The sequence below is a fragment of the Gobius niger genome (assembly GCF_951799975.1).
Source record: "Gobius niger genome assembly, chromosome: 6".
In the NCBI taxonomy this organism is placed as follows: Eukaryota; Metazoa; Chordata; class Actinopteri; order Gobiiformes; family Gobiidae; genus Gobius; species Gobius niger.
The window spans coordinates 17481747-17503749 of NC_136857.1; the positions used below are offsets into that span (position 1 = coordinate 17481747).

Sequence of the window (22003 nt, forward strand, 5' to 3'; positions counted from 1 at the left end):
GTTTCATTTGTGGTACATTCATGTATGCACAAACACATTGTACAGGTTTAGTCCAAGGGCACAATGATACAGTAGCTACACTTCAGTTCGAAAAACCAATTCAGAACCCTTCATTTTCTGCTGGTAGTCCTGGTCAAACTCTTCATTTTGGGATACAGTAAAGTGGTTCTTCCAATCACCAACTTTCCCTGATGCAAACATATATAAAGCATTTAGTGTCACATTTAGATACAATTTAAGTTTTAGAGTTTTTGCTACCTTTCCTTAAGAATGGGGACACCTTCTGATCCATCATTTTAGCTGTGGAATAACTGATCATTTTGTTTTGCCTCATATTATCAAACGTTGCAGCTGCTTTGATTTTTTCCAGTTCCTCGGGTGAAGGAGACAGACCAAGAAAGTCACAGAGCTTACGTATTTCTCGCGATGTGTCCTGCAGATTACAAAAGAAAAAAAAAGAACAACTATTTTATGGGAATTCTAATGTTGTATTTTTTTTTTTTTAAGTTTAGCTTACCTCAATCAAGTCCTCATAAAACATGAAGTGAATCCTTTCATATATTTCTTTCCTTTTCCACCAGTTGTTTACATGATCATACCAGGATCCAAACACCACTAAAAGCCATTAGGACAGACTTTACAGTATATGTAACATTTTGTCATGTATAATATTGCACAAGGACTGAGACGTTTCCAAATTCACCTTTTCCATTCATGAAGCTTTTTAAGTATGTGCTCCAGTCTCCGGGATCTGGCTGTGCAAAGTTCATCCGTGTGAAGTGAAAGTAAGACACTGCACTGTCTTTAGCATTGCGGGCCACATACACAATCTGAGACATTAGAGAAGGCAGAACGACATAAATGGTTGAGAAAGAGGATGTGTTCCCCCAAAAAAGGATGAAATGAACCCCGAGTTGTAGACATCCATTACGTCCATTTATCTATGTATTCTTTTTTTCCCCTCATCAATCTACACACTCGAATTTTTAAAAAATGTTTTCAAATGTAATGGGGGAAAAAAAGAAACATTATTATAGAGTAACTGAAATTGCCCCAGCATTGAATGTCCCAAATAGCACAGTGGCCTGAGTCATTCGTGAATGGAAGAAGGATTCTTGCTAGAGCCGTCCGTCCAAAGTGATTAATCGAGGGAGAAGGTTACAGAGATGACAGAGCTCCAGCGTTATTGTGAGGACAAGGGAGAATCCTCCAGAAGGACAACCATCTCTGTTGCACTGCACCATCAGGCCTTTATGGTACAGAGACCAGATGGAAGCCTCTCCTCAGTAAAAGACACATGACAACGCGCTCGGAGTTTGCCTGAGGGCACCTGAAAGACTCTTAGACCATGACAATCAAGACTCTCTGGTCTGATGAAACCAAAATTGAATTATTCGGCCTGAATGGTTTCCTCTGTTGCGAAAACTTGAAGCTGTAGTCGATGGGGCCTCAACAAAGTACTGAATAAAGGGTTGAATACTTTTCTTATGATCATTATTATTATTATTATTATTTCTAAACACATTTGCAAAAGAGAAAAAGAAAAAACGTTTGAACTCTCAACAAACTTTTCTTTATCATTATCGGGTATTATGTGTAGGTTGATGAGAAAAAATGAATTTGATCAATTTTGGACTCTGACTGTAACATAACAATATAGAGAAAGTGAAAGGGATTCAATACTTATATTTTTTTACCCTGCAGTTATTTTCCCAGAAGGACTTGGGTACAAACTGGACGGGGAGGTGGGATTTGATGAGACGGGGAGATGTTCTGAGCTGGTCTGCCAACTCTGTTCCTATTTGTGAGAGAGATTAGTCAGTTACAGAAGACACTGCATGTGTGTTCAAGCCAATAGTTCATTGTACAGCAAAAGAAAAATGTGCAATTGCTACTTTTGGAAGACAAAACTACAGAGTTCCCATCTTTTGGTAAGAGTCTTATTTGCCAAGCCTGCTACAACTACTGAAGCTGGGTTTCAAAGAGATGCAATTAAGAATCCCAAATATTCTATCTATTAAATGGTGGTAGTAGTCCTCAGAATGGCATATGGGAAGAAAATTGGGACTGAAACCCATCAATACCATATCATAACCTAGGTAGTCTTGGCCAAATGTTGGTCTGGTTATCTAGTCCTGCATTTTCTGTTACCCCAGTGGCATTGAAGGATGGGTCAGATCAGTGTTGTAGAGAATCAATCTTACGAGACTTATACCTTACTACTTCTAAAGGGCAATGTTCAGAAGCTGTTTTTCACCTGATGGTTGAGAAGGAACAGCTATGTCCAGGAAGGGCACTCTCTGGGTTAGTGGGACAGAGATACTCCGCTCTGGACACGTCTGATCGAAATACAGGAGGTCAATAATAAAAGACACCCAGGTCGTGCCTGCAGTGAAAACAGTCACAATATATTAACCTATACACAATACATTAACCTATACAATCATTGCGCTGAATAACTCAGGTGGTGCGACAGTCACAATACTCTACCTGCTTTGGGATATGTTGCAATGAGGATGTCCTCAGGTCTAGCTGTAAAGTTTTGAACTTTGTCCCAGTTTTCAGTGAAGTATTTACTAAAACAGACTCCATTGAAGTCTATCATTGGAGGCCGTTGTGGCTTATCCAGTTGTGACATTGCAAGCCTGAAAACAATTATGTTAAACTAGATACAAGCATGTGACACTGCCACTTACACATACACCAAAAGTGCATTCATATGTCAAACAACTTGAATAACCTCACGTAAACTTGCTTACCTGTTGAGCAACACTTCTTTGTCTCTGCCAGAGTCCAAAGTGGGTGTGTCTTATGTTCACTGTTTTTTCCCCAAGGGTTTGGTTACTACAAATATGATGATCATGTTTATAGACATTATTTCTATTACAAACACAATTAGAAATGATTATACCAGACTAGACTTTAAGTCTAAAATATGCTAATGGTAATCTAAAGATGGTAATTATTACACACAGAACATCCAATTAGAAGTCAGGACATAATTATCATCATAAAATAACCAATAACCATTATATTTTTGCCAATATCCCGTATAACTGCAGATTTTACAGAATGTGTTTAGGTACATGTCTGTTTGACCAGTAGAGGGTGCTACACACACCAGAACCTCATCACACTGAGACTAGGGAAGGGACAATAATGACATTTGGGGTCACGATTATCCGGGCCAAAATAATTGCAATTAACGATATTATCACGATATTTGACAATGGTTTAAAAAATCTTTGAAACTGGAGAAATGATGGGGATTGGGCGATTACTAAATATTCCTCTTCATTGTCTGCTGTAAATGTCATATTGAGTGAGACATAAAGTAAGTATTTAAAGGCGAACTGTGTAAAATTTTGGACTATACTGTTGTTATCAATACAAAACATGCAGCTGATGAGGAGCTCGACACAGAAAATGTTATTTCTGCAGTGGGTAATCAAAGAATGGATTTGGATGAGGAACTAACCTACTGAAATCTTAAATACTCACTCTTAAAACAGATGTGTTAAAAACAACACAAAATGTGTTAAAAAAAAGTGTGCTGAAATTTTTAACACATTTCATGTGTTAAAAATTTGAACACACTAACTGTGTTAAAAACAACTCATGTTGTGTGGTCCTTAACTAGACACGGGGATGTGCTTTTTTTTTAACACATTTTGTGTTGTTTTTCATCTAATATTCATTTTACTCCAAAATGAATATTATACATACTGTACATGCAGGAAGCACACTAAAATAATCACAAACAATATCATTAAAAGTAATTATTTATTATGAACTAGCAAATCACAAATATATAAAAACATAAAAATGTCTTGGCAGTAGGCTAGAAACATGGAGGAAGTTTGAAAAAAACATTGAGTTTTAAATTTGACAGGTCTGATTTACATTTTCCATGTTTACCATATAGTCATTAAGTTTACACCATACTAAAGTCACATTGTGCCAAATATTACCAGGATGTTCACAAGCCACAATTTAGTTTGTCATGTGATTTTGCACAAGTTAAGAGTTTTGTTAAATTTGGTCATGTGTCAAACTCTTTTCAATCAAAGATAAAAATCTAAACTTGAGGTTAGTTGGCCAAGTCCTGACTTACACTCACAATCACAATTTCACTAAACTCTGGTACTCATCACTCGTTTGGGCGATGACTGTAGTTCTGCGATTTGGTGTTGCTCAGTGCAGCGGTAAGTCCTGCACTGTTGAGAGGTCCTGGGCTGTTGGGATGTCCTGAGCTGTTGAGATGTCCTGGGCTGATGGGAGAGGTGATGGGAGAGGTCCTGGGCTGTTGAGATGTCCTGGGCTGATGGGAGAGGTGATGGGAGAGGTCCTGGGCTGTTGAGATGTTCTGGGCTGATGGGAGAGGTGATGGGAGAGGTCCTGGGCTGTTGAGATGTTCTGGGCTGATGGGAGAGGTGATGGGAGAGGTCCTGGGCTGTTGAGATGTCCTGGGCTGATGGGAGAGGTGATGGGAGAGGTCCTGGGCTGTTGAGATGTCCTGGGCTGATGGTTGGTTGGGTCTCGGTATTTTTCCAAAAGGGCTTTCGATGCTTTATCAAGTCTGAGGAACAACACAATAAATAAACATTTGAATACTAGAGCTTAACAAATGATACATATTTCTTTATATTGCAACAGATAACAGATACAGAAGCAAATTATGTTTTGACGTTTTACAAAGACTCAACAAATATTCAGAAACATATAGTAAAACTCACTGTTTGGAGAAACTTCTGCACAGCGAGTAATAAATGATTCTGATCCATCAAATGTTGAAGAGCTCAGGAGGAACACGACTCTAGGAAAACACAAATTAAAAAACACGATTCAAGTCAATTGTGAGATACGTTTACAGAATGTTAGAAGTTTAAGAGAGTTTGTACTTCGTACTCACCAAATCTATCTTGAAGGGGAATTATGTTTTTTTGGATTTTTGATAGACTGCTGGGAAAAGGGAATAATACAGAAAATATCATTTAACTATCAACCATGGTCTGAATTCTTACTTGACTGTATCACAAATACAAAACTCACCATCTTCTTTGCTCCTGATGACAAATGCCCCTCTTGTGTTTGGGTCTTCATCAGAGAAGGTCCCACTGGAGGCTTCTTATTCTGACGACTGGTACTGTTAATGAATCTGCAATACAGAACGGAGTACAGACATTTATGCAACTGCATTACACATTATACAGATTTGGTAATAGAGACATATTCAGAAAATATAAATAGGTTTATTAACCATCTCATTTAAATAATCTACAGAGCATACCTGTTGTCCACTCTGGCCTCCATTTTACAATCTGTAAGAGAAGAAATTGTTTTAGTGAGGGGAAAATGTCAGGCTCTGTAATTACATTTTAAAGTTTAATTCTCATAACTGCTTTCACTAAAATACCACAACTTTTGAATATATGGTGCACAATTCTCCATCAAACTTTAGATAATAGTTTTACCAGAGTTTTGAGACAGTGTTGATTTAATGTAAATTCTATAATCTCCAATTTGCCTTCATTAAAAGCGCAAAAGCGAGAGCTCCAGCCCCTGTCCGCCCCCAAGTCCACAAACACAGCCCTGGCTTTCTCAGTCATTTAGCTTTGGCCAAAACAAAACTCCGGACTTTAAGTGCGAACAGCAGAGGCAGCTCGCCTCGCTAACATGAAACTAAACGCACCCGCAACATTTATCAGTCAGACATGCTCGATACCGCCAGGTTACGATCCACGTAGCGGAGTATGAGACCCGGAGCGGGGGCAGGAGAGCGCAGTCAGCCCGGGGAGGAGGCGTGTGAGGCGGGGACAGAGGAGGCTGCTGTCCCGCACCTGTACTCACGTTTACGGCCTCACTTCAGCCCCGCGCAAGGGAAGATAATCCTGTTCAATGCGCAACGACGCAGCCTTTGGTTTGACATTAGCCGGCAGTCTGTGTTATCCAGAGGAAGTTAGCTAGCATACGGCTACGACGGACTTTCTTTTACCAACAAAAAAAAACCTTCTCCTGCGAACGGCAAACAGGGGACGTAAATAAAGCAGTTTTCGGAAAGTAACTAATGTGAAATATGAACAAAATAATACTCACTTACCTTGTAAGTGTTGACTTGGCGCTTATATTTCGTCCTCGGTCAGTGAAAATGGCGGCTGGAGCTGAAGATTGAGCGGACTGTCCCGCTCCGTGATTGGACAACAGTTTAACACATGTAGTGTGTTATTGAAAATACGCAACGTGATTGGATAATAATTTAACACATGAGGCGTGTTATTTTGTGTAATTTCATTTTACACAGAAATTTCAAAACCAACAGAATATTAACTCAACATGTGTTAATATGAACACATCATGTGTTGAATGCGCCTTAACACAGAAATTGTGTTAAAATTTAACACATCACTTCTAAGAGTGCTGCTGACTTTAGTCACATCGGTTTAGTTACCGGAATTAGCGATTTTCTGCTAGCGCGATAATCAAAAAATGTGGCAATCGCCATTAACAACATTATTGTTTATCATCCCATCCCTAACTGAGACACAGAGTCAGAGTGCAAAGATTTTTTTGTCTTTCTTTGAAGTTGTTGCTACTAACTGCTTTTAATGTTTGACATAGGTTGCAATCATACAGTGGCCATTAAAGTTATTTATATTTTGTAGCATCGATATCATAAAAGGTCCATATATGACAAAGTGTATTTCATTGGTAAAGAAACTAAATTGCACTGTGATCCAACCATCAAGAAGCATAGATTAGATGCATTTTTACTTTAAGAAAGAAAGAAAGAAAGAAAGAAAGAAAGAAAGAAAGAAAGAAAGAAAGAAAGAAAGTTTTTTATAAGGTTTGTTTGTCCAACAGGTGAAAGGTCAGCTGGCTCTCACCATTATCAGGTCTTATACTCTTCTCTTGTCACTGTATGCAGCTACTGTCAACACAGGTGACAGATGGTGTACAGTATTCTGTTGACTTACAAAGATAGCGGCAAATGATCACAGTCACAGTGAGTGCATTGTTTAGCTTCATTTACGAGCTTATTTGTCAGGGATCATATACAAATGCATTAATTAAAAGAAAACATTTGTACCAGATTACACTTTTGCTAATTTCCTTGTAAAGTCCCTGGATTTACACACCATCGAAATACAACAAATAACCTTCAGTATCACAAGAAGCATTGTTGGTTCATTATTATCAAAAATAAGTTTCTTTAACAGGGTTCACTTGGGGCGTTAAAAAGCATTAGAAGTGTTGCCAAAATCAAGCATTAAACTAGATTCAAACTGGCGTTAAATTGGAATTTATTGGAAAATTATTACATTTCTTAACTTTTTTTTACTATTGAAGTTAAGAAATATTCAGTCGCAGTTTTGGCTGAAATTTACCACATCTTTGTGCTCAAAAGTTTTGTCCCATTTTGTCCAATTGTCTTTCCTTCCTCGTTTGTGGCAATATAATTTAGTATTTGGGCAATAAAAATTCTACAAAAAAGCACTAATTGGACGTGCTTCTGCCTATATAAACCCTGTTCAAGTTTATATCTACAGACAACTGCAGGCTGTTAGTGCCCTGCTGTGCATTTGATTTGCTAATGCTGTAGACCAAGAATTCTCAAGCTTTTCACACCACCTCACGAAACAATTGATGTGCCACCACATCAATTACACATCAATTAATTACACTTAAACACTTAAATTAATTAGTAAAGCAGAAATGCACTGTGTAATGTGTAATGTAAATGAATCAAGTCCACTAAGTACCATTAAGAAGCCCAAGTATCACCGGTGGTATACCAGTTGCACCAGTTGACCATATCAGTTTTGTTCAGTCAAAGCCTGAACAAAACTTAACCTTTTTTCTGGTTAAAAAAATGAGAACCTGAACAAATAGAGCTACAGCCGATCTCCTCTCGAGAGACCACCCAAAGAACCTTCAGATCTTAAAATATAAAGACTTGTCGAGTGTGAAAATGGGCGGTCCTGAGTTTGATTTCTGTGTGGAGTTTGCATGTTCTCTCAGTGTCTGTGTTGTTCCGTCTGGGTACTATGGTTTTCCTTACCACTAAAAACATGTACAATGGACTTTTAATTGGACAGCCATTTGCTTTATGATTTCAAACAAACATTTGCACCATAATTTGAGGAGAAGCTGCAAATCAACATAGTGCAACATGTAAATCCACATAGCTTTTCATTCTTCATTCGTCATTTATAGTGTTCATTTCTATTCTAAACTAATTCTGATTCCAATCTATTCAGATTAATGTACGGAACTGCAGTGTTGGGTCCTTCATTTTTTGTTTATAATCTTCATCAAACTTCTCATTCTGGGCCACAGTGAAGTGATTCTTCCAGTCACCGACTTTACCTGCACACAGACACAACTGTAGCTGGTACAACTGAGGTGAATTTATTGTTCCTTGTAAATGCATTGGAGTTACCTTTTCTCATGAAGGGAGATGTTTTGAAATCCATAATTCCCTTCAGGGTGGAGTAATTGGCCATGTCGTTCTTCTTCATGTTGTCAAACTGGACTTGGCCTGTGATGTGTTGCTTGATCTCAGGATTAACAGAAAGACCAAGAAAGCTGCACAGTTTGTTTATTTCCACATGTGTGTCCTGTGAGCACAATATAAAATAATCAGAACCTACAATACCAATTGTGTGGACATAAGAGGTAGAAAGCCAACAGTTACACAGTTAACAGTATGAGGAAGACTCAACATGAGATTTAAGTGTGATGATGTTTGTAAATTATTATACCTCTGCAAGATCTTCAAAAAACATGTAATGCAGATTGGGATATGTTTTCTTCTTCTGCCACCAACCGTTTACGTGGTCATACCATGATCCAAAGACCACTGCATGCAAGATCATAATGAGACAGTATATCTTAAACGACATAATCATTTGTGATTGCTCACTTTTTCCATCTAAAAATGCTTGGAAGAATTCAGTCCATTCGCCTGCTGCAGGTTGAGCTGCATTCATCCGATTAAAGTGGTAATAGGACACCATGTTGTCCTTAGCGTTTCTGGCCACATACACAATCTATGCAGATGACAATTATTTAAAAGTCACAAATGGTGTTTTAAGCCAAGTCTGTTTAACTGTACCCTGCAGTTCTGCTCCCAGAAAGACTTTGGCACAAACTGTACAGGAAAATGTGTTTTAATGAGCCGGGGTGACGTGTCAAGATTCTTCACCAGATCTGTTCCCACAAAGCTGAAACCTGGGCAAAAATAACAATTACATTTCTTCACTGTGGTCAAATAATAATGGCTTTATGAAAGCAAAATGTTTATTTAATTTTATACCGTCTTCTGGATTAGAGATGGCAATTTCAAGAAAAGGCACTCTTTCATAGATGGGGATGGAGGTCTGCCGATCTGGGGCTGTCTGTCCAAAATACAACAGGTCCAGGATGCAAGAGACCCAGGTGGTTCCTGAAACAAAACAGGGAACTATCAGGATCTGGTACAGAGGTATGTACATTTGTCAATACATTGGAAATAAGTGCTAACTAATGCTTACTACAAGTTACCGCAGGCTTTGGTTAAGAAACTGGAGTTATGCTTTGCTATTTTACTAAAGATACTTAATACGAACCATATGATGAAACAGTTTCCCTTTCTCTTGATTTTTGGATAGAGAATCTGGGAAATATTTTGTAGAGGTTGTGCAAATAGCCTACCTATCATGATTATATAATAGTGGGTTTGTTCTGGAAACGTTTTTGGCCCCTTCACACAGTCAATCACACGAGGTCAATAGAGTTACAAGTTACAAATTGGTCTACTATAGATGCCCATACCTGAAGAACTGGAAACTGCCAAACAAAGGCTCCAAGCCTTGGCCACCTGCCTAAAGAGGTACACGAGAGAAAATGAAACCAGACGAATAAAAACAACTGTTCTCGCCTCAACCAACACAGGAGTACGCTCAGTGACAGGATAACAAGAGCAGAGCAGACCCCTCAAGGCTGGAAACTGAACAGTACTGGAAAGGCATATGGCAGGGCATATGGCAGAAGTAGGCATGACATAACAGTAATGTACAGTGGCTTGTGGCTTTGAGAGAGGACCACGGCTACCTCTCTGAACAGAACCCATCACAGTGACAGGCAATCAAGAAAGAGTCTCAAGTATGAGTCTCAAGTGGACCAGCAAATTGTACAGTCTTATCAAACTATTGGTCAATAATCTGTCTCTCCACATTGAAGCTCGTGTCAGACATCAAAGGCACATTAATCAATACTATATGAACACGGTACCAAAGGATATCAGCAAAAATACGAAAGGAACCAAACACAGTCGTCTGAGGTTGCAGAGCACACTATTCTGAGCACTGCCTCAATTGAATACAAGAAAGCATAGCTTTGAGCCATGGAAAGAAAGAAAGAAAGAAAGAAAGAAAGAAAGAAAGAAAGAAAGAAAGAAAGAAAGAAAGAAAGAAAGAAAGAAAGAAAGAAAGAAAGAAAGAAAGAAAGAAAGAAAGAAAGATATTCCCATACGAAAACAATGTTCCATAAACTATATATTTTTGGAAAGCACTCGTGCATTCCTACCCCATGGAGTGACCCAGGGCTCTCAGTCACCCATTGACTTTTATTGGCTCTGTACAATTACAATGTTGATTTTTACATTAAATAGTGCGTTAGTGAGTGTTTGAGAGGAAGCTATACGATTTCAAGAGCCCCTTCTGCAGCCCTGATGGCACTCGGGCCTAAAAAGTGTTTTCAAGACTGATGGCATGAATATTTTTGAGTCAATAATTATTTGTTTAAAGAAGTTATATTTGTTAAACAATATTTAAAAGTATTTAAATGCATTTTTTAATGTATTTGTAGCATCTCTGCATAAAAATTGTCTGGTGGCGCAACCAAGTTTTTTCTAAAATGTAAATAGTTTCCAATCATTTGTACAAAGTCAAATCTTTGATAAGTACATCTTAGACAGCCTTTCTCCTCTGAACAGCTCATCAGTAATTTGTAACAGACTGATGCTGTAAGTTTTTCCCAGGATTGACTCTAATAACTTATACCGGTATTGGATCAGTGTGTCCCTACAATTTTTAAATGTTTTTTAGATGAATTACATTTTTTTTTTTTTCAGTTGCACCGCCTGACTGTTTGGTTGCACCACCTGACATTAGAAACTAATTTAAAATTAAAGTGGCTTTTATGCTTTTATGTGGACTCTTACATTGACTTCAGCATTTGTAAGCATGGGCAAACATTTACTTTTAAAATAAGTTACTAAATATTATAATAACATTTTCCAATATTTACCGTGGTTGTACAACCTGACACCGAAAGTGTTTGCCAATGAGTCGGAAAAAAAACATTTTTTCTTAATTCTTGAAAGAGATTTTCAAACCTTTTCACTCAGCCATAAAGACAACTTGTTCTTCGAGCTGATGTTATATCCTGTATAAATACTCTTTATTTCAAAATAAAAGCTCTGTTCTTACGGTTGTGCCATCCTGACAAATGATGGCTTATTTGAAAGATATTTAACATAAAATTATGCCATGATGTTTTATTTTTAATTTCTTAACCGGAAACTTTTTCTTTAATAGTCTGGTCATTTGCCCCAAACCACCTGACAATTTAGGGGTTTAAGGTGTGAAAACATAAACAAAAACGAAATAAAATTATACATGTAATGAATCAATCTTATTCTTTTTAAAAGAAATCTAGCACTCAGACACAAAAATATGTCATGTCAATGATCCATACATGTGGAATAGTTTACCATTTCCTATTGTATTGTAGGCCTACTGATGCTATACTTTAGTATGTAATCTAAAACCAAGCCAATATTTAAGTCTTCATTAAAAATATCATATCATGAAAAAGTGCATTCACTTCTGTTTTTCAACTTAAACTGTGAAACTAATATATGATTGAGTCATTACATGCAAAGTGAGATATGTATAGCCTTTTTTTGTTATAATTTTGATTCAAATGGCTCAGCTTGTAAAAACCACAAATTAAAAATCTCATAAAATTTGATTTTTTTTAAATGGTGAACCATAATCATCAAAATTATAACAAATAAAGGCTTGACATATGTCACTTTGCATGTACTGAGTCTATATCATATATTAGTTTCACATTTTAAGTACAATTACAGAAATAAATTAACTTTTCCATGATATTCTAATTATATGACGAGCACCTGTGTGTTTACCTGCTTTTGGGTATGTTGCAACAAGTATATCATCTGGTCGTGCTTGGAAGTTTTGAACATTTTCCCAGTTTTCTGTGAAACACTTGATCATTGAAACTCCATCAAAGTCAAAGAGCTGTGGACGAGACACTGACGCCATCTATAGTGAAAGGAAAAATTAAATGGTGAGATAGGAGAAGATCAGTTTAAGAGGTTGAGACCAGTGCACACTGCTCACAAATGTTTTTAAAGAGCCGGCTGTAAATGGCTTTGCCTGACCTGAATGTAGCTTTTGCATGACTGCTTTTATGTCCTTAGCAAAAATAAACTCACACTAGAGACTAATGCATGAAGTCGTTATAGTAAAAAACTAAAAATACTCACATCATTGGATTTGGACATGTTACTCACTTTTGGATTTCCCTTGGTATTTCTGCAGAGTTTGTCTGCAGCTGGCCCCTCTCTCTGCACTCACTGAAGTATTTCCTCTATTACACAACCGGTGCTTCCTGGTGATCAAATTCCATATGGTAAAGACTGGTCCCTCCCTCTACTGTTTCCAGGGAATTATGCACACGACGTGTAAAGTGGCATATCAAGTTGTGACAGAAACCGACAAGGTTGAAAGTAAATGGAAACAATAAGGAAATAATCCTAAAGTCCTGACAAAACATAGATTAAATCAGTGCTTGATCCGGACTTTGCACTTTTTAAAAGTTAGCATAGTCAACCAAATCTTTGTCTTTCAATTCTAGAGCAAGTATCAAACATGTACAAAAGGTGTGCGAAAAGTGTGATTCTGAAAACAAGCTTTCAAGCTTTTTTGGAGTGTGTGTCCTAACCTAAAGTAAAGTCCAAACACTACTATATATTTTGTGGATTTGATGGGAAGAAACAATAACTTTGTCTTATATGAAGAAGTCTTGAGACATTATCGTATCCAAGATGTTACAATTCACTAACAAAATATTATTTGCAGCACTATCAAATCAATTCAATCAATTTTTTATTTGACTAGCCATTACATTTCTGAGCAACATGTGTAACGTTACCAGGAAGCTCGGCACATGATTTAAGTTGCCAAGATAAAATACCCAGAGGAGCTTTTGTTCCTCCATTAAGAAACAAATTTACCGTATGCATATTGAAAAAGCCAGTATGTTGGGTAGGGTTTTCTCTAATGTTCACCTTTCAGAGGAGCATAAAAGAAGCAAAGAAGTGCAGCAGGAGTATGTTATTAGGAAAACAGACGTGGGTGGTTCAATGATGGATAGCAGGACAAGCTGTTTTGTAAGATTTAAACAGTTACCTAAGAAGCTCTGCTGGTGGTGGAGAAGATGGTGCTGGAGTGATGCTTTATGGTAATAACCAGGAAAAAGGTTCAGAAAAGTCAAGGGTTTACTCCATATAATCGTCCAATGGAAAATGTATATATATTTTTTAAATACTTTGGACTTTGGATAGATGAAAAGTACATTTCCATTAAATACATTTGTCACAGTTTTTACAACAAAAAAACAACAACGTTTTAGCAGTTTTAATTTTGTTTAAGATTTTGCTAAGAATTTCACTCAGCTTTCTTTACTTTGATCATTTTTATGATGTGTATAGTTTCACTTCCTTATTGGACACTGACAGGAAGTGGCAACAATTTTAAACTGTTGCCGTGCCAACCATGACCATGTTATGCCAATGAATGGGTCAAACTGCAATGGAACTTTACATCTATGTCACTTCCTGTCGGTGTCAAAATACTGATGTCAACCTATGCTCACAATCCTACTGTAGATTCATCCCGAGAGTTATATATTGGTAATTCTGACCCCTTTTTAAGTGTCAAAACAAATAAGAAATGTATTTGAGAGCTCATCATAAGAGATTCCATAAGAAAGCCAGCATCTGTATTTGTATGGGACAATTTATTTAATGATATTGAATGGAACTCTGTGTGGCTTTTACCTAAAAAATGTTTTGTTACCAATAAGATTTGTGAAGTATGCCTCAAGATTTTGCATAGATGCTATCCTGTTAACAGTGTGATATCCAAACATCGTTTAAATGTTGACCCTCTTTGCTCATTTTGTCATGGTATTGAAGAATCGATTAGCCATTTTTTCTGGGAATGTTCTTGCACACAAGTATTTTGGAAAGACATCAATCTGTTTGTGAATAGAAAACTTACTACAGATTTACAACTCAACCATAAGGATATTTTGCTTGGTATTTATCAAAAAAAATCTCCCCCCAATACAAATAAACTTTTTATTATGAATTTAATATTAATAATGGCCAAGTATCACAACCATAGCTGTAAGTACCTCAACCACAAACCAAAACTTGTTGTATTTGAATCACTAATGTCCTCTTATGTGACCTCCTTGAATTATTGCACAAATGTCAAAGCCCTGAAGACCAAAGTTGTATGTAACGAATTTGCACTGTAAAACTATTAATATTTATATTTGTATGTATTTTTGTTTACACTGGAAACTGAAGCCTTGCACATCAGAGCCTCGAGCCTTTTTTATGTTAATTTTGTATAGTTATCAATAATAAAAATTAAAAAAAGTCACTTCCTGTCAGCAACTTCATAAATCAAATAAAAATAACTTTTCTGCCCAACATTTCTTCATTCAAAAAGATAATTATTACTCTGGTGTTATCCATCTAAATAAGTCATATTTCCAAAGGCATTAAAACCTGGCATATGCACTGGAATGTTCTTGAAGAGTCAGGAGAAATACCGCTGTGCAAAAAATATTGCTCTGATTAAGGAACCATGGGGAAAGAAATCACAACTTAGGCGTCTACTCTGAATTAGGGTTGGGCCATATCATATCGAATAGCGTTATCGCGATATATTTTATTTATAAATGAAATGAAGGATGTAAATTGCTTGAGTAGATCATAATTGTGAGGAAATGAGTGTAGTGCTAAATAAAAAGAGTGAAATATCTTTGCATTAATCTTCCCGATAGGAATAAGGCTGGGATTTTGAAGTAATTTGTCCGTTGTCAATTATATTGTCAAATATATTGTTATCGTGATATTTCTGTTTTTATATCGTGATAGAGATTTTAGGCCATATCGCCCAGCTCTACTCTGAATAACTGTTGGGAGAATGGCAAGGGTTAAGGAAAAGGTTTCAGGAGCACTATTAAGGAGCGTGTTAAGACTTGTAGCATTGACAAGATGCAAATTTGTCCTGCAGTGGTGCACAGCAGCATTTCCTAATCTAGAATTGTTGAAGCAAAGAATGGAAGAATAGTGATGCTCTCATTGTAGATAATCATTTGAGTATTTCTAATAATGGTTGAAAGGGAATGCATAATGGTCGAGTTGGTATAGGAGTGAATATTTCTAAATTTAACACAGGTATTTCCAAAAGGCTTTCTGACAACCTTTCTGTTATATTGCAGAAATTGTAGCAACTATTGTTACAGTGGCTGAACTAGCTTGCAGTCTGGTCTCACGGCTCGCAAAGACTCAGGCCTACTTATTATTTAATGTATATATTGTTAATCTGCAGAAGCTGGGAACCCATGTTTAGTGAGTGTTGGTTGAAGGGAATGAGGACGCTGGCAAAAAGTGCTAAGGGCTATTACATACAGTCTTTATATTGTTAATGTCTGTCAATTTAGGCTAGTGTGAAGCAAAATATTTATTTCATCTGTGGAAAGGCATCTGGGATAAAGATACTATGGGCAGACACTTGTACAGACTTAAAAAATCTGTGGATTTACTAGATAAGACTTAAGAAAAGAAGATTCAGTATTTAAACGATTGAGACAGGGCCACACTGGATTGAATTCAACCCTATTCAGAATATAAATAAAGCAGTTTCGGACAAGTGCAGCATGTAAGTGAGAGTGTAGATTATGTTATTCTGGAGCAGGAAGAGACTGGAGAGAGAGAAAAAATGTCTGGAGGGCTTTGTTTTCTTTTTTGTGTGCCAATCTGTAGTGATGTCGAACTGAAGAGATGAACATGCTCAAATCAAAGCGTTGCTCAAAGGCATAAATTAACACACTCGATACAGTAGGTGGCGGCATGCGCGTGAGTTTGACAGTCCACGATTAAAGTTGAGAGAAGTCTACCAGAAAGTCATGACAAGGAGGGTCTTTCCGAAGACGCCCCCTCCTCCCTCACCCTACACCCGTGTGAAGCGTGAAGCGGAGAGAAGTTCAGTCCGAAACAGTGCGGGGAAATGGCTGATAAGCTCCTACCGCGAGTCAGCATGGTGTTGAAAGAAGAAGAAGAACTGACGTCACCGGAAGTCAAGAACGTACACAACAAAGATGGCGTCCGCCGGCGAAGCACCAGGGGAAGAAGATACACACGTGGAGAAGCAGAAAAAGGTAAATAATAAAGTTGTTTTGATATAAGTTACTGGTTGTCTATGGCGTGTTAAACTGTTTTTAGATTAATCACGCCAAGTACTCATAAAAAAACGTTCTCACGAGACTCGTAATGTAATAAAGCCTGGATTTCCCGTGTCGAGTCTTCGGGTATATACTTACTGTTTCTCGCCGCGTTGAATATCGTACATGCAATGTGATAATAAAGACAATAAACGTCACCTCGATGGGTCTGTCATAAAAGTACATGTGCAATTTATAACCTTAAATGCGTTTCTAAAATTGACAGGCATCTGAGCGTTACTGGGAAGAGCCTGGGAGAGATGGCAACCAAACTGAGAAGAAAGATGGGGAAAGTAAGGAGTTGCAGAATAAAAAGACACAGAAATCAAAGAAACGAAAGCTGGAGCATAAACCAAGGGACCATAGCCAAGGAAAGCACTTTTTGTCCGGGGTAAGGGTACTCTATGTTGTGTTTATTTCTGTGATTCATTTCAGGGACAAAGCATTTTTATCAACATTTCTGTAATATGTCCGGATTAACCTATTTTTCCTCAGTGCTCCCAGGACAGATGTTATGTGTAGTGTGTATATGTTTCTCCTTTTAATGGAATTGTGAGTTATCTAAAATGTCAAACATGTCCCAGAAAACAGACCCGTTTCCTGGACCTGCTCCAGTCCCTAAAGACAGAATTCAGAAGTTCAAAAGGAAAGAAACTATGTCAAAAGTAAGAGTGTATTTGACTTGTGTTTTTTGTGTGTGACATTATATTGACATGGCTTTCAATGTCGTACTTTGTCCAGCCACGGCACAAGCGTCACAAGTTGAGACAGCTAATCACTCAGTCAGAAGATGCATCTAATATGTCCCAAAACCAAGCTGCACGTTTTGACCTTCTTCTCCCAGAGGATGCAGGGTAATTTATATTTATTACATTTTCTAATTCACAAGTCCATAAGTAAACAAGGTACATTTTTACTTTGTTTTTAGATTTCTTGAAGGGGATGAAGGAGAAGACACATGTACAATCTCTCAGAACGATATTGCAGATGCTGTAGATATAGCTTCAAGTGCAAAGGTAGGTTGCTGAAAACATACATTTTAACTTTAAAGTTGCCCCATGGGGTTTCATGATCCTAATTTCTTGACACATCCTTTGAGGTCTCTGAACAAGATGATTAATTTGTGCTCTTATGCCCCATCATATGGAAAAAAAATGTAATGGATATGCATCATTACAAACTTAATATTATAGATCAATTGCTTTGGGATAATATCAAACTAGAATGCATAGGGGGTCATTTACTCAGCGTTTTAACACGTACAAACACGGTAGAGTGTACTAAAGTGGAGCAAACGGCAAGTGCAATTGATATTTGCGTTTCTAAAAAACGGCAAAGGCCGCAGCACAAACTGACGCATGGGTCCTGATGAATATGCAAACAAAGGACATTTTGCCACCATGTGCAAAATTTGAGGAAGAGAAAATGCAAATGATTTTATTTAGCGAGCACTGTCATATTTATCATGTGAATCATGTGAATATGTGAAGTAAAACTTCGCAAGAAATTTGGACGTTGGAGAAGCTGGTGTAAATTTGCGCAGAACAATATAATGCAGTTTGTGCACCAATGTAAACGTTTATAAATGTTTTTATCTGGCTCATTTACAGATACGATAACTGTTTTTTTAGTGGTTGTAAAGACAGTACACGTTATTTGCAACTCCCTTGGCTCTACATTGAACTGCAGTTCATTAGAAATGCCCCACAACACACTGTATCATTGTATGAAACAGATCGGTTTGTGGATGCAAAACCACTTCCTCGAGTTAAATATAGATGAAACAGAGATCATTCTCTTTGGCTCACACAACTACAGAGAGGTTGTCATCTTGTCATCTTGAAGCTCTTTCTCTAGAACCCAAAAATCAGGTTAGAAAACTAGGGGTAATCATGGACTCAGACTTGAATTTCAACAGTCATATTAAGTCAAGTCAATCAGCGGCCTGTTACCATCTAAAAAACAGTGATAAAATAAGGAAGGGTCCTTTTGGTGGTTCCTAGAGTCACGACTAAACACAGTGAGGCTGCGTTTCAGTTTTATGCAGCAAAGAGCTGGAACTGGAAGATCTGGTCTGTACGACATGAGACGGGCCTCAACTCTGACTCTGGGTTTATCTGAAATCCTTAAATACGTAGCTCCTATGTCCTGATCCTAGCTCCTAACCCTTGTCATGTGATATGGTCAGCTGTTAGATCCCTATGCAGTTAGTGAACTAGAGCTTCAGCAGCATTTGCCCAATCCAACCGTCCTCACCCAGGGCGGAAAACACAGGGGAAGTCACCTCACCAACAGCTGTTTCATGAAAAACTACATCACCCATATAGTATTGGACTACAAAAAACACTCCTACTGCAGCCACCGACTTAAATGACTCAAACGTGATCGACAATGATATGAAGCCACACAGAAAACAGATGATGATAAAAAGCTGTTTCAGATTTACCTTCCACAGAAGGTGCATTAACTCTTTCTGCCAATGTCTGCAAATTAGCCACGTGGCTTTAACTTTCCTCTAAAGGAAAGCAAAAGCACAAATTTCCTTCATTTAGGCCATTTACTGAGGCAGCTCTTTAAAACAGTGTCATGTGACTGTGCTGTGGTGACGCTACATTAATGGGTACATTAAAAACAGTAATAAAACAAATTATAATTGTGATTAGAGGAGAGGCCGACCTTTAAAATAAAATAAAAAAATAAAAAAAAATATTCCTCCTTCATTGAGTTATAGCTCTCTAAATTTACAAGCACCATTCTATGTCGAATCTCCCACACTAGTTATTTAAACAAAAATTGCCACTACATAAGCAAATGTTAACTTGGCATTTGAATATTTTTTTTTAAATATATTTAATATTTAATTTTTTGTATTTTTGGACCAGGGACTATAGTAACTTTGTGGCAGATAGTTGGCAAGGAAGGGGTTAAAATGTTTAAAAGTAATAATAGTGATATTGTTTTTATATACAAAGAAGAGAGTCAGACCTTCAATATTAAATAAAAAGTTTCTGAAAAATATCAATCATTAATTGAGTTGAAGCTCTCTGAAGTTACAAGCACATGTTTGTGTCAAAGCTCCCGCAACTTAACTTTTTTAAAGCTGTGATTAAGGGTTAATGAATAACTTTTAACTTTGAATATTATCTGGTGCTGTTACAGTTCAAGCATGTTTTGTGTGCAATGTGGGTTAACTTGTGATACTTCTGATCTCACCACAAAAATTAGCATATTTTTATGTTCAAGACATGGTACCAAAATCAACATGATTGTGTATTTTTTATATGTAATTTATTAATTCCTCTTTGCAATTCCAGTATTTCAATTTAAAACTATCTCAGTTTGGGCCATACCGGTTGGACTACAGCAAAACGGGGCGGTGAGTCCCTTTTACGTTGCAATTTTTCTACATTATTATTAACTATTAATTATTATTAATTATTAAGTATTTATGTCTAATTTTGTTTTGTTTTGCCTGAATAGTCACCTTGTACTTGGTGGGAGGAGAGGCCATATAGCCTGTTTAGACTGGCAGTCTAAACAACTGATGTGTGAAGTAAATGTGATGGAGTCGATAAATGATGTGAAGTGAGTACTCTTTGCATAATTTCAATATTCTTTGACCCAAATTGGCAGCAGTCCAGAAAGGTATTACTAATGTTGCTTTGTCTTTCATTAGATGGCTTCATAGTGAGTCAATGTATGCCGTGGCACAGAAGAAATGGCTGTATATTTATGACTCTAATGGGATTGAGCTGCACTGCATCCGCAAGTTCAATGATGTTCTCCGCATGCAATTTCTTCCCTACCATTTCCTGCTCGCCACAGCGGTACATTATCTTTTATTGCTCTTGATGTGCTTCATAAGTTTGTGTTGATCACTTTCTGTACTTTCCCCATTTCTCCATGAAGAGTGCAACAAGTTTTCTGCAATATCTTGATGTCTCCGTTGGAAAGGAAGTAGCAGCAATCTGCACCAAGACTGGGCGCCTTGATGTTATGTGTCAAAATCCTTATAATGCCATCATACACCTCGGACATGCCAATGGGACCGTTACTCTCTGGTCACCAAACCAGAAAGAAGCCCTTGTGAAAATGCTGTGTCATCAGGGAGGAGTGCGCTCCGTCAGTGTAGATAAGACGGGCCTGTGAGTGCCTCTTGAGAGCTTCATTTTTCTGAGAATTGATGACCAAATACTAATGTCATTCAACCTGAAATCTTCAGTATTACTCTAGAAGGCATTATAGCTCACATGTATTTTTCTTTCCAGCTACATGGTGACATCAGGCATGGACAAAAAGCTAAAGGTTTATGATATTAGAGCTTTTAAGCCTCTAAAATCCTACTTTCTTCCTGCTGGGGCGTCCTGTCTTTCACTGAGTCAAAGGGGGCTATTGTCTGCAGCAACAGGAGATATAGTTCAGGTAATAATGGAGTTGAACTTGTATCATAGATCAGACGTGTGTTTGAAGTGTTAATTTGTAAGCGTTCTCTCCAGGTGTACAGAGATGTGTGGAGCACTCCTGTTACCAAGCCCTACATGGCTCACAGAGTTAGAGGTGCTGTGTCGGGGCTACACTTTTGTCCTTTTGAGGATGTCTTGGGTGTGGGACATGGCGACGGTTTTACAAGCATGCTTGTACCTGGAGCTGGTGAGCCCAACTTTGATGGACTTGACGCTAATCCGTACCGCAGTGCAAAACAGAAGCAGGAATGGGAGGTTAAAGCTCTCTTAGAGAAGATTCAACCGGAGCTAATAACTCTGAACCCAAATAAACTGGGAGAGGTCGACCGGGCAACCTTCGAGCAAAGACACCAAGACAGGGTGGAAGCTCTGGTCAGCATCAAACCAATTGCAAAATCCCACCAACTATTATTTTGATTTTAACTTTTTAAATCTTTTAATTGTTCTAGGGCTTTGATCCTCTTGAAAAACAGAAGTTTGTTCCGAAGTTCAAGAAAAAGGGGCGTAGTTCTTCAGGAGCTGTTGAAAGACGCAAGAAGAAAGTGGCTCACGAGGACCAAAGGGTCAGTAATAAACCTTTACGACTTTTTGACATACTGCGTTTGGTCTAACTTTTGTGTCTTTCACAGGAACTTATCAAGAATACGATTGAGCAGAAAATGAGGACGGAAGAAGACCGGAAAAACAACAAGGAGTCTGTTGTGTTGAGAAAGAAATCCGCTCTGGATAGATTCAAAAAATAGTTAAGGAGAAGATGGTTACTCATATATGTGACCACAGAAACGGAATGTGTACTAAAAACAGTACAGAAAGCATGCCATGATAAACGGATTTCCTCTTTGGACTATTAAAGTAGGCTATATCTATCAAGCCAAAAGTAGTTCACCACTAATCAATGTCTCTGGTTGTTTTTGCCGTGAGCACAGTGGCCTCAACACCATCAGTAT

At 37.7% G+C, this 22003-nt stretch overlaps 2 protein-coding genes across 2 annotated transcripts; one reads left to right on the forward strand and one right to left on the reverse strand.

Moving 5' to 3' along the window:
- Positions 1–75: 75 nt before the first annotated feature.
- Positions 76–12656, reverse strand: LOC306964406 (uncharacterized protein; the record flags this gene model as incomplete). The annotated part of the gene is made up of 17 exons (XM_079558399.1): positions 12557–12656; positions 12194–12332; positions 9317–9445; positions 9116–9231; positions 8763–9050; positions 8441–8618; positions 8269–8367; positions 5291–5321; positions 5053–5158; positions 3087–3142; positions 2491–2645; positions 2258–2386; positions 1698–1798; positions 704–830; positions 518–615; positions 259–433; positions 76–188 (listed from the first exon to the last, which is right to left on the reverse strand). Exons 1-17 carry the CDS (start codon positions 12572–12574, stop codon positions 76–78), a joined length of 2058 nt encoding a protein of 685 aa, XP_079414525.1. The 5' UTR covers positions 12575–12656.
- Positions 12657–16402: 3746 nt separating this feature from the next.
- wdr46 (WD repeat domain 46) lies at positions 16403–21811 on the forward strand. The gene is made up of 13 exons (XM_079558735.1): positions 16403–16530; positions 16820–16984; positions 17178–17258; positions 17335–17447; positions 17522–17609; positions 19908–19969; positions 20074–20178; positions 20270–20420; positions 20503–20738; positions 20862–21015; positions 21090–21428; positions 21506–21619; positions 21686–21811. Exons 1-13 carry the CDS (start codon positions 16471–16473, stop codon positions 21797–21799), a joined length of 1782 nt encoding a protein of 593 aa, XP_079414861.1. The 5' UTR covers positions 16403–16470; the 3' UTR covers positions 21800–21811.
- Positions 21812–22003: the final 192 nt, after the last annotated feature.